Here is a 14,422-nt window from a genome sequence, read left to right as displayed (position 1 = left end):
TTTTTCAATGCTACTCCAGTGACAAATCAGGTTTCAAATGATACTACCAAGGTTAACAACTTATTACAGCACAGATCGCTAAGTGCCACTGATAATTATACCAAAGCACTAAGTTAAGATACATGTCGAAAGCAAGGTTCCTAATGATCCTGCCACTGTGGCTCAGAGGCCTGAACAAATACTCAAAGAAACTGAAATACAAAAGTAGTAAATGCAGTTTAAAAAAAAAAAAAATTACTTCTATTTAAAATAGAATATTCCACTTTGGACAAATAATTTAAAAGTTTAAAAAAATTTTAACACATCAAGACATTTAACTTAATAAGAACTTGGTCAAGCTCCTAGCTAAGCCCAATTTATGTCTGTAAAATGAAGATAATAAAGCCTCTTCTCCCTCACTTTATAAAATCACGAGAATCAAATGTTATCAGTGCATATGAAAGTACTGTTATGGAAAACTATACCTCAAAGAACTGATAAAACAAACTGGTTTTGTTAAAAAATACTTTTAAAACTTTCCACATATAAAAGTACCACCCATCTAGGCAACAGCAGAAGCTAAAGGAAAGCACCAGTCTTACAATTTATTTTATTTTTTTTTTAATTTTTTTTTAACGTTTATTTATTTTTGAGACAGAGAGAGACAGAGCATGAACGGGGGAGGGGCAGAGAGAAAGGGGGACACAGAATCTGAAACAGGCTCCAGGCTCTGAGCTGTCAGCACAGAGCCCGACGCGGGGCTGGAACTCACGGACCATGAGATCCTGACCTGAGCCGAAGTTGGCCGCTCAACCAACTGAGCCACCCAGGCGCCCCCAGTCTTACAATTTAAATGTAACAAATGTTATACAGTATTTACAAACAACTTTTTCATAAAGTCAGCCAAATTTTTTACTTATAAGGGAAATACCACTTTAAATATATCACTAAAATATAAAAATTGCTCCAGCCCCATACTGGGTGTAGAGATTACTTAAGAATATGAAAATTGCTATGTTGCATCTTCATTAAAAAGCTCATCACAATAATGGTCAGATACACTCTCTTGGTTTTATTTTTGCTCAAAGCAAATGTTTGTTTACTGAATCTGCAACATTAACTAAAGACTGTCATACAAAAAAACTAAATGCTTGTCTGATTCCAATGACCACAGAAAGCAAATAATATTTATTCCCTCTGCTGTAAACTGCTGTCAATATCCAAGGATTCTTGCAAAATCTGACACATTTTTCATTTATTTGTCTTGCTCATTTATAAAGATAGCCAGAGAGGTTTCTAATAGCTGTGTTTTGTTTTCTTTTTTTTAATTTTGTATTGCTGGTTTTACCAAATGCTCTTTTTGCACAGTAAATAGCTTACAGATTTAATCTAGGTATTTCTTCCTAAAACAAAGATTAGATTGCCTAAAAGCAAAAACTAGTTTCTGAATCTGTAACTAATGAAGTTCTATATCAGGTAAACAGTATTCTAAAAAATGTATGGGCCAAGAATCAGAAGATTCATAAGCAACTAAATGCAAAATATTAACTAACTGCTTTACCTATGAGCTAAGTTAACTCTACAGTGAGTCACAAATTAATTCTAATGTAACTTGAAGAGTCTTAACATCTTTCTCCAGTACCCATTAAAGCACCTAATAGCTTCTCAGCATCCATACCGATTTTCTAATGGCATGAAAATGCTTGAGATTCTTTTTCAGCCCTCTAGTTCCCATGTTTGAGTGAAGCATATAGCATCTCAATATGGCTAGGTCCTTCTTAGCATGAAAATGACATTAAAGTCTGTAGTAGTACACACAAACTAAAACTCCTGCTTTCTTTCAAAAACCAACTTTTTAAAAAAGAATTTAGAACACAATCTTTGAAAAGCACTTGAAATTTAAGATAAATATTCAGTCAATATTTGCAAATCATGCCCCAAAACATAATTCTAATATTAAAGTAAAACTTAAACAGATTAAGTCTGCTACACTGTGTACCAAGATAAGAACAATTACAACAATGGAGACAAAAGGAGATTAAGGGATTTGGACATTTCAAATTCATGTAGCCGACTTCATCCCCTCCTCTGAGATTAAAGAATCCCTGCTACCACGAGCCACTATTAGCAATTCCTTCAAGTCAACTCTCAAATATGAACCAGATAAAAATAAATAAATAAGTAAGCCAGCCACTTGGGTGGCTAAGCACACACTAAAAAAATCTGAAGTAACAGAACACACTTATTCTCATGTTTAAAAAAACACCAAATTCTGATTTCAAATGAATACAATCTGAAAAAAAACAGATATAATATTAGGACAACTGGGGTGCCTGGGTAGCTCAGTGGGTTGAGCAACCGACTCTTAATTTTGGCTCGGGTCATGATCTCACCATCATGGGATCGAGTCCAACATAGGGCTCCAGACTGAGCTTGGGGCCTGCTTGGGATTCTCGCTCCCTCTCTGCCTCTCTTCCCCCCTCAAAATAAATAAATATTATCATGGACAACTATTTTGAAAAAGTATTCTGGATTCAAATGTATACAGTGGTAAAATTTAGTAAATTAGTACCTGAATGCTCTAAACAGCAAATTATTGGCAAATGGATTATGTTATTGGGGCCCTTGGGTGGCTCAGTTGGTTAAGCATCTGACTTCAGCTCAGGTGTTGATCTCAAGGTTCATGAGTTTGAGCCCCACATCAGGCTCTGCAAGGACAGCAGGCAGCCTGCTTTGGATTCTCTTTTCTCTTTCTCTCTCTCGCCCTTCCCCCACTTATGCTCGCTCTCTCAAAAATAAACATTTTAAAGGATTATGTTTTTTATGGAAATTGTTAGATTTTAAAATGAACCTTACTCATCTGACTTAATCTGGCTTTTCTCAAACACTCTGCTTCCTGAAATCAACTAAAACACTGAGCTATATACAGTTATCTGCATAGAATAGAAGTGCATCTTCTCTGGTTTCTAGAAACATACCAAAGATATAATTAACAATGTTCAATAACATCTTCACGGCATTAAAATGACAGGATAAAAGACAAAATAAATAATAATTAGGCAATTCCTCTTTCATTAACACTGCCCCCATAAATACAACCTGTTCAGGTTACAGTTGGGTTATTTGTTTTTGTCAACTAATCTGAAATAAGTTATTTTAGCATGTTTATTTCAGTTTATTTTTTATTTTTGTTTTAGAGAGAGTGCTAGCAGGGGAGAAGGGCAGAGGAGAGAGAGAATCTTAAGCAGGCTCCATGCTGAGCTCAGAGCCCAACACAGGGCTCAATCCCATGACCCTGGGATCATGACCTGAGCCAAAATCAGGAGTCAATGCCCAACCGACTGAGCCACCTAGGCGCCCTCCAGTTTATTTTAGATCTCTGAATTAAAATATCTTTAAAAGTTAAAAATTCATATAATCTCTTCGGTAACAAATTTATCTTAAGAAAAACTTACACTTTATTTGAGGAGCAACAACAAATTCACTTAAAAAAATCTGCATCAAGAATAACTATTCTTCTTTTCCAAGAAGACTACTTCTGTCGAAAATCCACTAAGAGCAAATACACTTATATTCTACCTTTATAATACCAGATTCAAAGGATTACATTTTTTGGTTAGAGCTAAAAGGGAAGCTAGCCTACAAATAAATTTATTGTTTAAGTTATTTCCTGAACACATATACATCCCACAGACAAGTAATTTTTAATTTTTTTAACATTTTATTTTATTTTTTGAGAGACAAAGAGGGACAGAGCATGAGCAGGGGAGCGGCAGAGAGAGAGGGACACACAGAATCTGAAGCAGGCCCCAGGTTCTGAGCTGTCAGCACAGAGCCCAATGCAGGGCTTAAACCCACAAACGCAAGATCATAACCTAAGCCGAAGTCAGACAGTCAACTGACTGAGCCAACCGGGCACCCCATCCACAGACAAATAATTTTTAAATTAGATTTCATGTGTATTTATTAATAAGGGAATATGAAAAAAAAATAGGACAGTATAATTTTACTTACACTGTCTTTTAATGAAACTGAATGATTTCTGTGTATTCCATTATAATGCTTGTTACACATGGATATGTAACATATTTACACACAGATCAATGGAACAGAATAAAGAAAAGAGAAATAAACCAATGCATATATGGTCAATTAATTCACGGAAAAGGAGCCAAGAATATACAACGGGGAAAAAACAATCTCTTCTCTAAATGGTGTTGGGAAAAGTGGACAGCTACATGCCAAAGAATGAAACTGAACTACTACCTTACACCACATACAACAAATCAACTCAAAGACTTAAGACCTGAAACCATGAAACTCTGAGAAAGAAGCTCCTTGACACTGGTCTTAGAATTTTCTGAATTTGACACCAAAAGTGAAAAATAAAGAAGTGGACTACAGCAAACCAAAAGGCTTCTGCACAACAAATCAAATTATCAAAATGAAAGCGACTCCCAGGGCGCCTGGGTGGCTCAGTCGGTTGAGCGTCCAACTCCGGCTCAGGTGGTGATCTCACAGTCTGCGAGTTTGAGCCCCGTGTCGGGCTCTGTGCTGACAGCTCAGAGCCTGGAGCCTGTTTCAGATTCTGTGTCTCCCTCTCTCTCTGACCCTCCCCCGTTCATGCTCTCTGTCTCAAAAATAAATAAACATTAAAAAAATATATTAAAAAATAAATAAATAAGAAGTGACTTCCAAAATGGGAGAAAATATTTGCAAATCAACCATGTGGTAAGGGGTTACTATCCACAATTATTTTAAAAATCATACCAAAAAATACGCTGAAGTGCATCTTATATTATCAACATTCAAGTTAAGAATATATTTTATGGTGGGGTGCCTGGGTGACTCAGTCAGTTAAGTGTTCGACTTCAGCTCAGGTCATGATCTCACAGTTCATGGGTTCGAGCCCCGCATGGCTCTGTGCTGACAGCTCAGGGCCTAGAGCCTGCTTCAGATTCTGTGTCTTCCTCTCTCTCTTTCAAAAATAAACATTAAAAAAAAAAAAAAGTATCTTATTAAAAAAACTCAATTCATAGTTTAGGCTCCAAAAGAAAACTACAAAACTTAAAGCCAGTTTGTTTTAGCCCTATTTGAAAAACAAGACTCATTATTATCATTTGGTTTCCTGAGCCTCAGTTTTTAATCTTCTAATTTTCAAATACATAATGAATATACCTACAAACTATTCAATTTTTTTAATTTTTTAAAATGTTTTTTCATTTATTTGTGAGAGAAAGAGCACATACATGCGTAAGCAGGGGAGGGGCCGAGAAAGAGACACTCTGAGGCAGACTCCAGGCTCTGAGCTTTCAGCACAGAGCCCGACACAGGGCTTGAACTTGTGAACCACCAGATCATGACCTCAGCCAAAGTCGGGTGCTTAACTGACTTGAGCCACCCAGGCGTCCCGAAACTGCTCATTTTTATGTAAGTCTAAAAAATGTAAGGTTAGGGTAAAAAAAGACTAATCAATACAACGGAATCTTACTTGACAATAAAATGAAATAAAGTACTGATAATTATTATACTATGGATGGGCCTTGAAAACATTATGCTAAGTGAAAGAAACCAGTCACAAAAGGCCACACATGATTCCATTTGTATGCAATGCCCAAAATACACAAATCCACAGAGAAAGAAATTTAGTTTAGTGGTTGCCTGGGACTGAGGGGAAAGGAAATAGAGAATGACCACCAACAGGTAACAGGTTTCTTCTGGGGTGATGAAAGTGTGCTAAAATTAGGTTATGGAAATGACTGCATAATTCTATACATGTAATAAAAACCACTGAACTGTCTATTGTAAAGTGTTGGACTTTATGGTATGCCAGTTATAAATCACATTTCAATAAAGCTGTTTTTAAAAAAAGATCAATTAGATAAGCTCAAATCTTTAGTCCTTTCAGGCAAAAGTATAGAGCGTCATTAAGAGTACTAGAAGGAGACACATAGCCTACCTCTACCACTTTACAAACTGTTCAATCTTAGGCAGGTTAAGTAACACCTCTGTGCTATCTTTGTAAAATTCCTACGTAAAAATGCCCACTTTATAGGATTAAATGAGTTAACGTAAGTAAACACTAGGAACTGCACCTGGCTTGCATTAAGTATAATGACTTATTTTTATTAATCAGCCTATTATAGGAGAGAAAAATCTACACTTAGAGGTGAATTAGAAATGAATGTAAAAATTATCCTTAATTATGAAAATAATTACTTTTTAAATCTAGGGTACCCATGAATGACAGAACATATACAGATCACATTAAAATACAGGTGAAATATAATATGTATTTTATAATTATTTATAGATGTTAGTTGGTTTCAGTTTTAATCTACTTTGTAATCCTAATTTATTCCTTTAAGCAGCCAATTACACAAAATAATCTAAAACATAATTAAACATAACATTTAAGCCAATCTGTTTTTGATAACCTTAACACATCCAATTCTTTTAATTTACAAAATAGGAGTGTTTCTATTGGCATTTTACAATGAAAAAAGTCAGTATTTGTAAAAGATGAAAGTTTTTATTTTATAAACATTTAACTCAGTATTTGTCAGGTATTGAATGGCTAACAAGCTAATCTTATTTTATAAAACAATGAAAACACAATTTCTTCTATCATGAAGAAACTGAAGGGTGCTACAGATCATTCTGTTCCATACTGTCCATTCTAAAATTTTAAGTGAAACTGTAGATGATACATCATAATAGCCCTTCAGATATTCAGCAGTACACACACCCAGGACCTCAAAGAGAAAACATTTAGAAGACAATTCTTAACAAGCATCAAGATTGTTTTTTAGAATTCACACCACAAAAGAGATTTAAAACAAGTGCCAAGAAATGTCATGGATTTTATAAGCCACCCAACTAAGGCAAGTGACTTCTAGCTGCCCAGCAGGCCTGCCTGATTAGAGGAAGACTGATTCCGGAGGTGAAAAAAAAAAAATTCATTAAAAAGCCCCGTGATTAGAAAAGAAAAGGAACTATTTTTCCCTGCAAGCCCGTTATTTCATCCCCAGAAATAAACAGGCAATTGCCAACATATGACTAAGACATTTTTTTCAACATTATATAAGTATCATTTCTAGAATCTGAGGAAAATGGCATGGATTTCATATTTAGATTTTATTCACATTTTGGTTCTTTCTTTAGATCATCATTATGAAAACTAGTAAAATAATAGCTACATGTAGTGAGAATCTATTATGTAACAAACACCGTTCTAGGTCTTTTTAATTACCATTTTCATAGTATAGAATACCATTAAAAAAAAATATATCACTTCTACCTGTTTCATCTTCCCAGAGTACAATACCAACACAAGAATAGTGGCAGGGAAGAAGTCCCCTCCAAGATTAGTGTCTGTCATCAAGACTTATGAGTTGCCATAAAAACTTCTGAAGACCTCTTCTGGATACAAGAGCCACAATCTCCTACAAACTTTATTTTGCTTCCTTAATCCCCTGCCCTCAATCTACCACTTTCTCAATCTAAGTATGTCAGAATAAGCTCTCTTATAATAGTCTTATCTGTAGCGCTTAACCCTCGTCATGTGGACAGCATTAATACTCAACTGAACCAGAGGCACGACTTGATGCACATGAGTAATCTCACACAACTGAAAGCCTACCATTCCACCATTCCTATTCTTCCAATCATCCATTCTTCCCTTGGATTTCAAGTTGATCAGATTTGAAACCTCAAAGGCCAAATTTCAGGGCATTTTTGATCTTATGGGCCAAGTACATGCTGTGATGGGCCATTTTCATGAATATCATCTTCTATCTCACTTCCACCCCTCTAATTTGTTGTAATTGAGTGAAAGAAAAAAAGATCGGCATTCCACTTTTGGAAAACCGACAAACCCAGGCACAAACGAAATAAACACATAAAGAATAGAGAGAAAAGAATAAGAACTATACAAAACAGCCAGGGAGTTAAAATAACTGGATACATAATTTAGCTGAAATGTCCTAACAATCAAGGTAGGCACATTTGGTATCTTATCATATTTTAATTCGGTATACCTGCTTTTACTGCAAGACACTAATAGTAAAATTGGGGGAATAACTGCTTATTTTAAACTAAAAAGGCAAATGGTAATAACAGAGACATTACAGATATCTAAAGGAAGAGTTAGAATTGTACACATTGTTTGATAGGTCACCCTCTAACTCAAAAGAATACTCTTCAAACAACTACAAGTCAAGAGAAAGTTTTTCAGAATTTAAGCCCTATTTCTGTATCATCTCTGTTCAGGTGTGCAATTTACAACTACTCTACTGGAGTATAAAATTATTGAAAATCATTGTACTGTTGGTTCAAGTAATAATTAACTGCTCTAGGCCTTGTTGGACAAGAGAATGGAACACATCCCATCTTTAGGGTCAATCATGTCAAAAGACATAAGAATATCCAACTACTTGTGAGATTGTGATATGTATCATTGCAATCTGTGTTTGAAAAACTAACCAATTACTTTTCTTATGAAAATAACAGGTCAATGACCAGGTGATTGCTTTTTATTTTCAACTATGAAGTTATATCATTTTTTTTAATGTTTATTTTGAGAGACAGAAAGACAAAGAGTGAGCAGAGAGGGGAGAGAGAGAATTCCAAGCAGGATCCACACTGTCAGCACAGAGCCCGATGTGAGGCTCAAACTCACGAACCTTGAGATCGTGACCTGAGCTGAAATCAAGAGTCAGATGCTCAGCTGAGCACAACTGAGCCACCCTAAATTAAATCCATTTGCATCTCTAATGAAACTACACTGTTTTATACTTATACTTCTTTTTCTTACCTCAAGAAATTGTGCCAATTTTAATTATGTGGGTTTTTTTTTTAGGATAATTTATAGCATTGCTCACATCAAAGATTTCAAAATTTTGCCTAATACTACATTTCACTGAATTCCACTTTTTGGAAAAGTAACTTTAACTATTTTGTTCTATTCTCCCCTTAATCAGCATTTATCACTCCTAATTATATTTCCAACCGCCCCCCCCAAATACTGATCAATTATTTTACAATTAGATATAAATCATATAGAAACAGTTGTCAGTTGGGGCACCTGGGTGGCTCAGTTGGTTAAGCATCCAACTCTTGATCTCAGTTCAGGTTGCAACTTCGTGCAGGTGGGACTGAACCCCACGTCAAGCTCTACACTGAGCCTGGGGATTCTCTCTCCCCCTCTCCCTACTCACATGCTCTCTTTCTCTGTCAAAATAAACAAACATTAAAAAACAAAACAAAAAACACAGTGGGGTGCCTGGGTCGCTCAGTCGGTAACCAACTGCAGCTCAGGTCATGATCTCAAGTTCATGAGTCTGAGCCCCACATGGGCACTCTGTGCTGACAGCTCAAATCCTGGAGCCTGCTTCAGATTCTGTGTCTCCTTCTCTCTCTCTGTCCCTTCCCTGCTTGTGTGCTCTCTCAGAAATAATAAATGAATAAACTTACAAAACAAAAAAACAGTTCTCAGGAACCACCTCATCAAGCCTGGTACCAAAAAAAGCTAAAAGTACTCTAAACATTTATAACATAAAAGAAGCTGTGGAAGAAAACTGACAGGAACAGACCTATTCTCCTCTAAGTATGTATCTAAATGCTGTTGTTTTTTTTTAAACACTTTAACTGGTTTAAGTTCTTGAAAAAGTGGAGTTTCAAGCAATATACTATCAACTCCAAACAGTGACATAAAACACAACTAACCTTATGCTCTGCTTGCAGCTGGTCACATCTCTCTTTCTCATGGTTAAGCTCTCTTTCCATTCTTCCAACTTGTTCTCGAAGTTGTGTTGTATCTTTTTCCAGGACAGCAATTAACTTTAATAGTTCTTCTTTTTCTTTCATGGTTTTCTCAATTTTCAACTATAAAACAAAAAACTCACATTGATTTTTTATAATCCTAAAATGTGATTAGTTGTTTTCCATCTCAAAAAAATAGTAAAGAAATGCACAAAAAGAACTTTTACATATGATTTACTTCATGAATCATACATGTAAATAAAAACTCATAAATCAAATTTAAACCTTCTTTGGGCAAAAAAGGAAACATTAAAAGGTATAAAATCAATAAACTTTATTATGAAGTTGCCTGCTAATCAATTTTCAAATTAGTACCAAAAATAGGGCATATTAAGTTTTCTAAGTGACTTAATTCTGGGTTTTTCCTGAGTATTTATCAAGAAGAAAATGTATACCACTTTTTATTTAAATTCAAGTTAGTTAACATACAGTACAGTCTTAGCTTTAGTAGAACCCAGTGACTCATCTCTTATATATGACACACAGTGCTCATCCCCCAAAAGGTGCCCTCCTTAATGCCCATCAACCATTTAACCCACCCACCCCCCTAACCAGCAACCCTCAGTTTGTTCTCTGTATTTAAGTGTCTCTTTATGGTTTACCTCCCTCTGTTTTTATCTTATTTTTCCTTCCCTTCCTCTATGTTCATCTGTTGAGTTTCTCAAATTCTACATGAGTGAAATCACATATCTATTTCATAACTCTTCTTAAATGTAAAGCTAGGAGAGATCTTTGAATGTACTAAGAACTCCCTTGTGTGTTATAGAAGACCATCACCTATGGCATTACTCTTAAAACTTTTGGTACTAAGGAGTAACAGCTGCTCTATTTAGCTAAATTAAAACAAACTTAAAAAAACTGCAAATTTTAGGACAAAAATGCAGACTGTAACAATAAATTACATAATTGATTTTGGGGGGCACACTAACAGTAACTCAATTCAGCAAAACCTCCAACATTCTAAAATTACTAATTAAAGGACCTAAAATAGTAGTAAATAAAATAGTTAACTTTTCTCTTACAACAAACAGTCTTTGATTCAAATGGGAATAATGAAGACTCAGAGGGAAAATTCTGCAAAGGAGGCATCATACATTTAGCGAAAATAAAGTTTTCTCCTGGTACACTAAATTGTTTCTCCAGGGTCATGGAATCAAACTGATTAAACTCTAAAATGGGTCTTGTGAAAGTTGGAAGAGCAGCAAATTTTTAGAATGACTCTTCTACCTCTTCCATCAGACCAAATGAAAATAACAGCAATCAAATGCCCTCAAAAAAGAAAAGTTTATTTATTCACTAAACTTCCTTTATACCTTATATTCTGAAAACCAATTCTTGGCTCTAAATTTTCTGGCAGCTTAAAAGTGAAAACGTATCTTGACATGGTGCAACAGAAACATTATGAAAGAACCAATTTTCCCAGTGATACACTTAACTGGCATACACTTTTTGAAAAGTTTACTGAATGTTAAATAGAAATTTTAAAAAGGAATTCAAATTAGATAAAAATGTATACAAGTCTAATTCCTGCCTCCAATTTTGTATCTGAAATCTTCCAAGCACACAAAATAGTGAAAATTTTATAACTGACACCCATCACCTAAATTCACTGATTATTAATATTTCACCATGTTTAACTCCATCTCCCTTTATCACTTGCTTATGTTTTTGTTTTTTGTTACAACCATTTGAAATTGCAGACATTTCACCCCTAAGTACTCAGAGCAAGCATCTCCTAAAGACAGTCTCCTTTTCAACTACCACTATCATAAATAAGAAAATTAATAATTTTATAACATCCAATAGATAGATATTTGGGGAATAATGGAAGATATATAACTATGACCTATTTTTTAAAAAATCGAAACTTCAATCAAGGTTCACCTGTTAAATTAACACAAGACATAACCCTTCAATGTCAACAGTGCCACAAATAATATCTCATATATTTGTACTATTTTTGTGTAGTTTTAGATAAAACCATTAAAGATTTTGATGAATGTAGAAATTTAAAATATTTATCAAAAAAATTGGGTCAGATATAAAAATATTTTATCTCAGCATTTAAGAGGCAGAAATTTCAATTTTATTTATCAAGTACCCCTTATGAGTAGGAAAAAGTGGAATAAGTTGTGTGACATCCCAATTAACTTAGAGAAGGAACATAAGAGAGACACCGATGCCTGAATGTCTGTTTTTCTGCTGGACATCCTGAAATCAGGGTGGTCTAACAAGTATTCAAAAAGCTGCAATATAAACACTAACTGCATTCTTTTTAAGAGCTGGGCTTGTTTCAGCATCTTTGACTAGCATTCAAATACCAGGCTAAAAACCTTGATCATCAGGCGGCTGTCACCACAAAATGTTTCAGTCACCCTATAAAAGTTACATTTCTTTATTTAAGATAAGAAAGGAATTTCTGGAAGGGAAAGGGAAGATATGAAGAATTCACAATAAAAAATGGTTCCTTCAGTTTGACTATCTAATGAAAGTACTGTATCTATGACCTGTTGTGTTTTTTCTCTAGCCTCAATTTTTGAAGATAAGGATATAAAATCAATAAAATAAAATCAAAGGCATAAAATATTTACATATAAAAAATATCCATCTGGGGCACTCGGGTGGCTCAGTTGGTTAAGCATCTGACTCTTGGTTTCAGTTCAGCTCATGATCTCACAATTTGTGGGTTCGAGCCCCATGTCAGACTCTGCGCTGATAGTGCAGAGCCTGCTTCAGATTCTCTTTCTTCCCCCTCCCTCATGTGGTCTTTCTCTCTCTCTCAAAATAAACTTTAAAAATCCACCTGACTATAAAGAAAAAGCAATGACCTGCCGGATTAAACATGAATGTAAATTAACCAAAAATACATAGCGAACCAACTAAATAAGCCGTTTTTCAGAAATTCAAATGTAACATTCTAGTTTCTTAGATTTTAAAGATACTGAAAAATATCTTAAAATAAGAATGTTGTTCTATTTTCTCCTTCAATAATTACTAAAATTTAAGACGTAAGACATTAGACCATCTGCACAGTAAATTTCTATTAGAGCCAATGCGATGACTCCCAAATAGTCAATTAAAAGAATGTAAGAAGGCTTTCACCTTCGCTCTTTAAATTATGGTTAATCCAGGCTACTTACTTGATAAAATGAACACGGAAATCATTCTAAAAATGCTCAACCTAAACTAAGAGACAGGGATATTCCCTGATTCACCCTTCCATAGTGAAATCAATAGCTGACAGGAAGATTTTTAAAGTATTCCAAAAACAACACTCTAAGTTTATTATTTTAGTTAATAACCATTTGATTTTCAGGTTATTCTTTTAAATTCTTTAAATGCCAACATGAGCCCTGTTCTTAAATTATCTATAAATCACTATCTCACTGTTGGTACTAACCTCAAGAAGACCAGCTTTTGTGGTCACCACCAACATGTCAGAATTTCCTTCATCTTCCATAGTAAGTAACTCTTCAACTGGAGAAGAAGCCCGAAACTGGAAAGGTGTACTTGCTCCACGAATTTCACCCTTATGGGTAACATAACAAAACTGATAAAATTCTCCATCATCATTTGGAAGGTAATATCCTAAAAGAAAATTAATAAAAAAATTGATTAACTTTCCTATTATGAAATTAATGGGTTTTTTTCCCCCCCATTTAACACACCTTGCCATCTCTGCTCATTCCTGACCCTGTTTAGGTTGCGGGTGGGAATATATCACATAAAGAAATCTTCCCTCAAATTTGACATTCATTCCATGAAAAGAAAGATACTGAACGGAAGGAATGTGCTGTACATGAATTGTATAAAAGAAAGGAAGATGAAGTCCACTTTTGCAGAATAAAAAATAACCTTTGGAATCACACAGCTTTATTCAGCTGTACTACTAGCCATTGTAACTCAACCTCCCTGAGTCCCAGTTTCTTATCTGTAAAACAGCTATGAAGCCATCTACCTCAGAATTACAATCTATAACATATTTACACCATCTAGCCCCTTATCTGATGAATATGTTTGATATTTGTTCCTTCTTCCTTCGTCTCAACTGTTACCCCCTTTTAAGATTTGCTGGATTATCCCTGCTCAAAATTAAACTTCACCTCTTCTTCTCCAAAGCTCCCAGTATTTTTTACAGTTAAAATACATACATACATACCTACCACACTCCATAGTACTTTCAATTACCTTGCTTTATATCCTATCAAGAACTCAGAAATACTGAGGGCAAATATATAATATATATAAAAATTCTAGCATCCCCCACAATGACTTTATAAGAAGGAAGCATTCAGTGGTGGTGAAATGACTACACAAAGATCAATACATTCACCTTATCTTGAATATTCATAACTACCCAGAAATTTGTAATCACTACATCTAGTCTTTCATAACTTGAAATTTTCAACCTCATTATTATATGTACTTCACTTGATTTCCTTCTTTAAAAAAATAGGGGCGCCTGGGTGGCGCAGTCGGTTAAGCGTCCGACTTCAGCCAGGTCACGATCTCGCGGTCCGTGAGTTCGAGCCCCGCGTCAGGCTCTGGGCTGATGGCTCGGAGCCTGGAGCCTGTTTCCGATTCTGTGTCTCCCTCTCTCTCTGCCCCTCCCCCGTTCATG

General features: G+C 35.1%; 1 protein-coding gene across 4 annotated transcripts in view; it reads right to left on the bottom strand.

The window, feature by feature from the left end:
- The window catches only part of TAX1BP1 (Tax1 binding protein 1), a 92,161-nt gene that overhangs the window by 50,987 nt on the left and 26,752 nt on the right, over positions 1-14,422 (bottom strand). For all 4 annotated transcript variants that reach the window (XM_030308151.2, XM_030308152.2, XM_030308153.2 and 1 more), the window contains exons 4-5: positions 13,202-13,389; positions 9,706-9,864 (exon numbers count right to left, since the gene is read on the bottom strand). In XM_030308151.2, the coding sequence (XP_030164011.1) occupies positions 9,706-9,864; positions 13,202-13,389 (347 nt within the window). The remainder of the gene's footprint in view (positions 1-9,705; positions 9,865-13,201; positions 13,390-14,422) is intronic.

Source organism: Lynx canadensis, chromosome A2 (genome assembly GCF_007474595.2).
Source record: "Lynx canadensis isolate LIC74 chromosome A2, mLynCan4.pri.v2, whole genome shotgun sequence".
In the NCBI taxonomy this organism is placed as follows: domain Eukaryota; kingdom Metazoa; phylum Chordata; class Mammalia; order Carnivora; family Felidae; genus Lynx; species Lynx canadensis.
The sequence above is the reverse complement of the archived record's forward strand: the minus strand, read 5'-3'. Positions and strand labels throughout refer to the sequence as shown.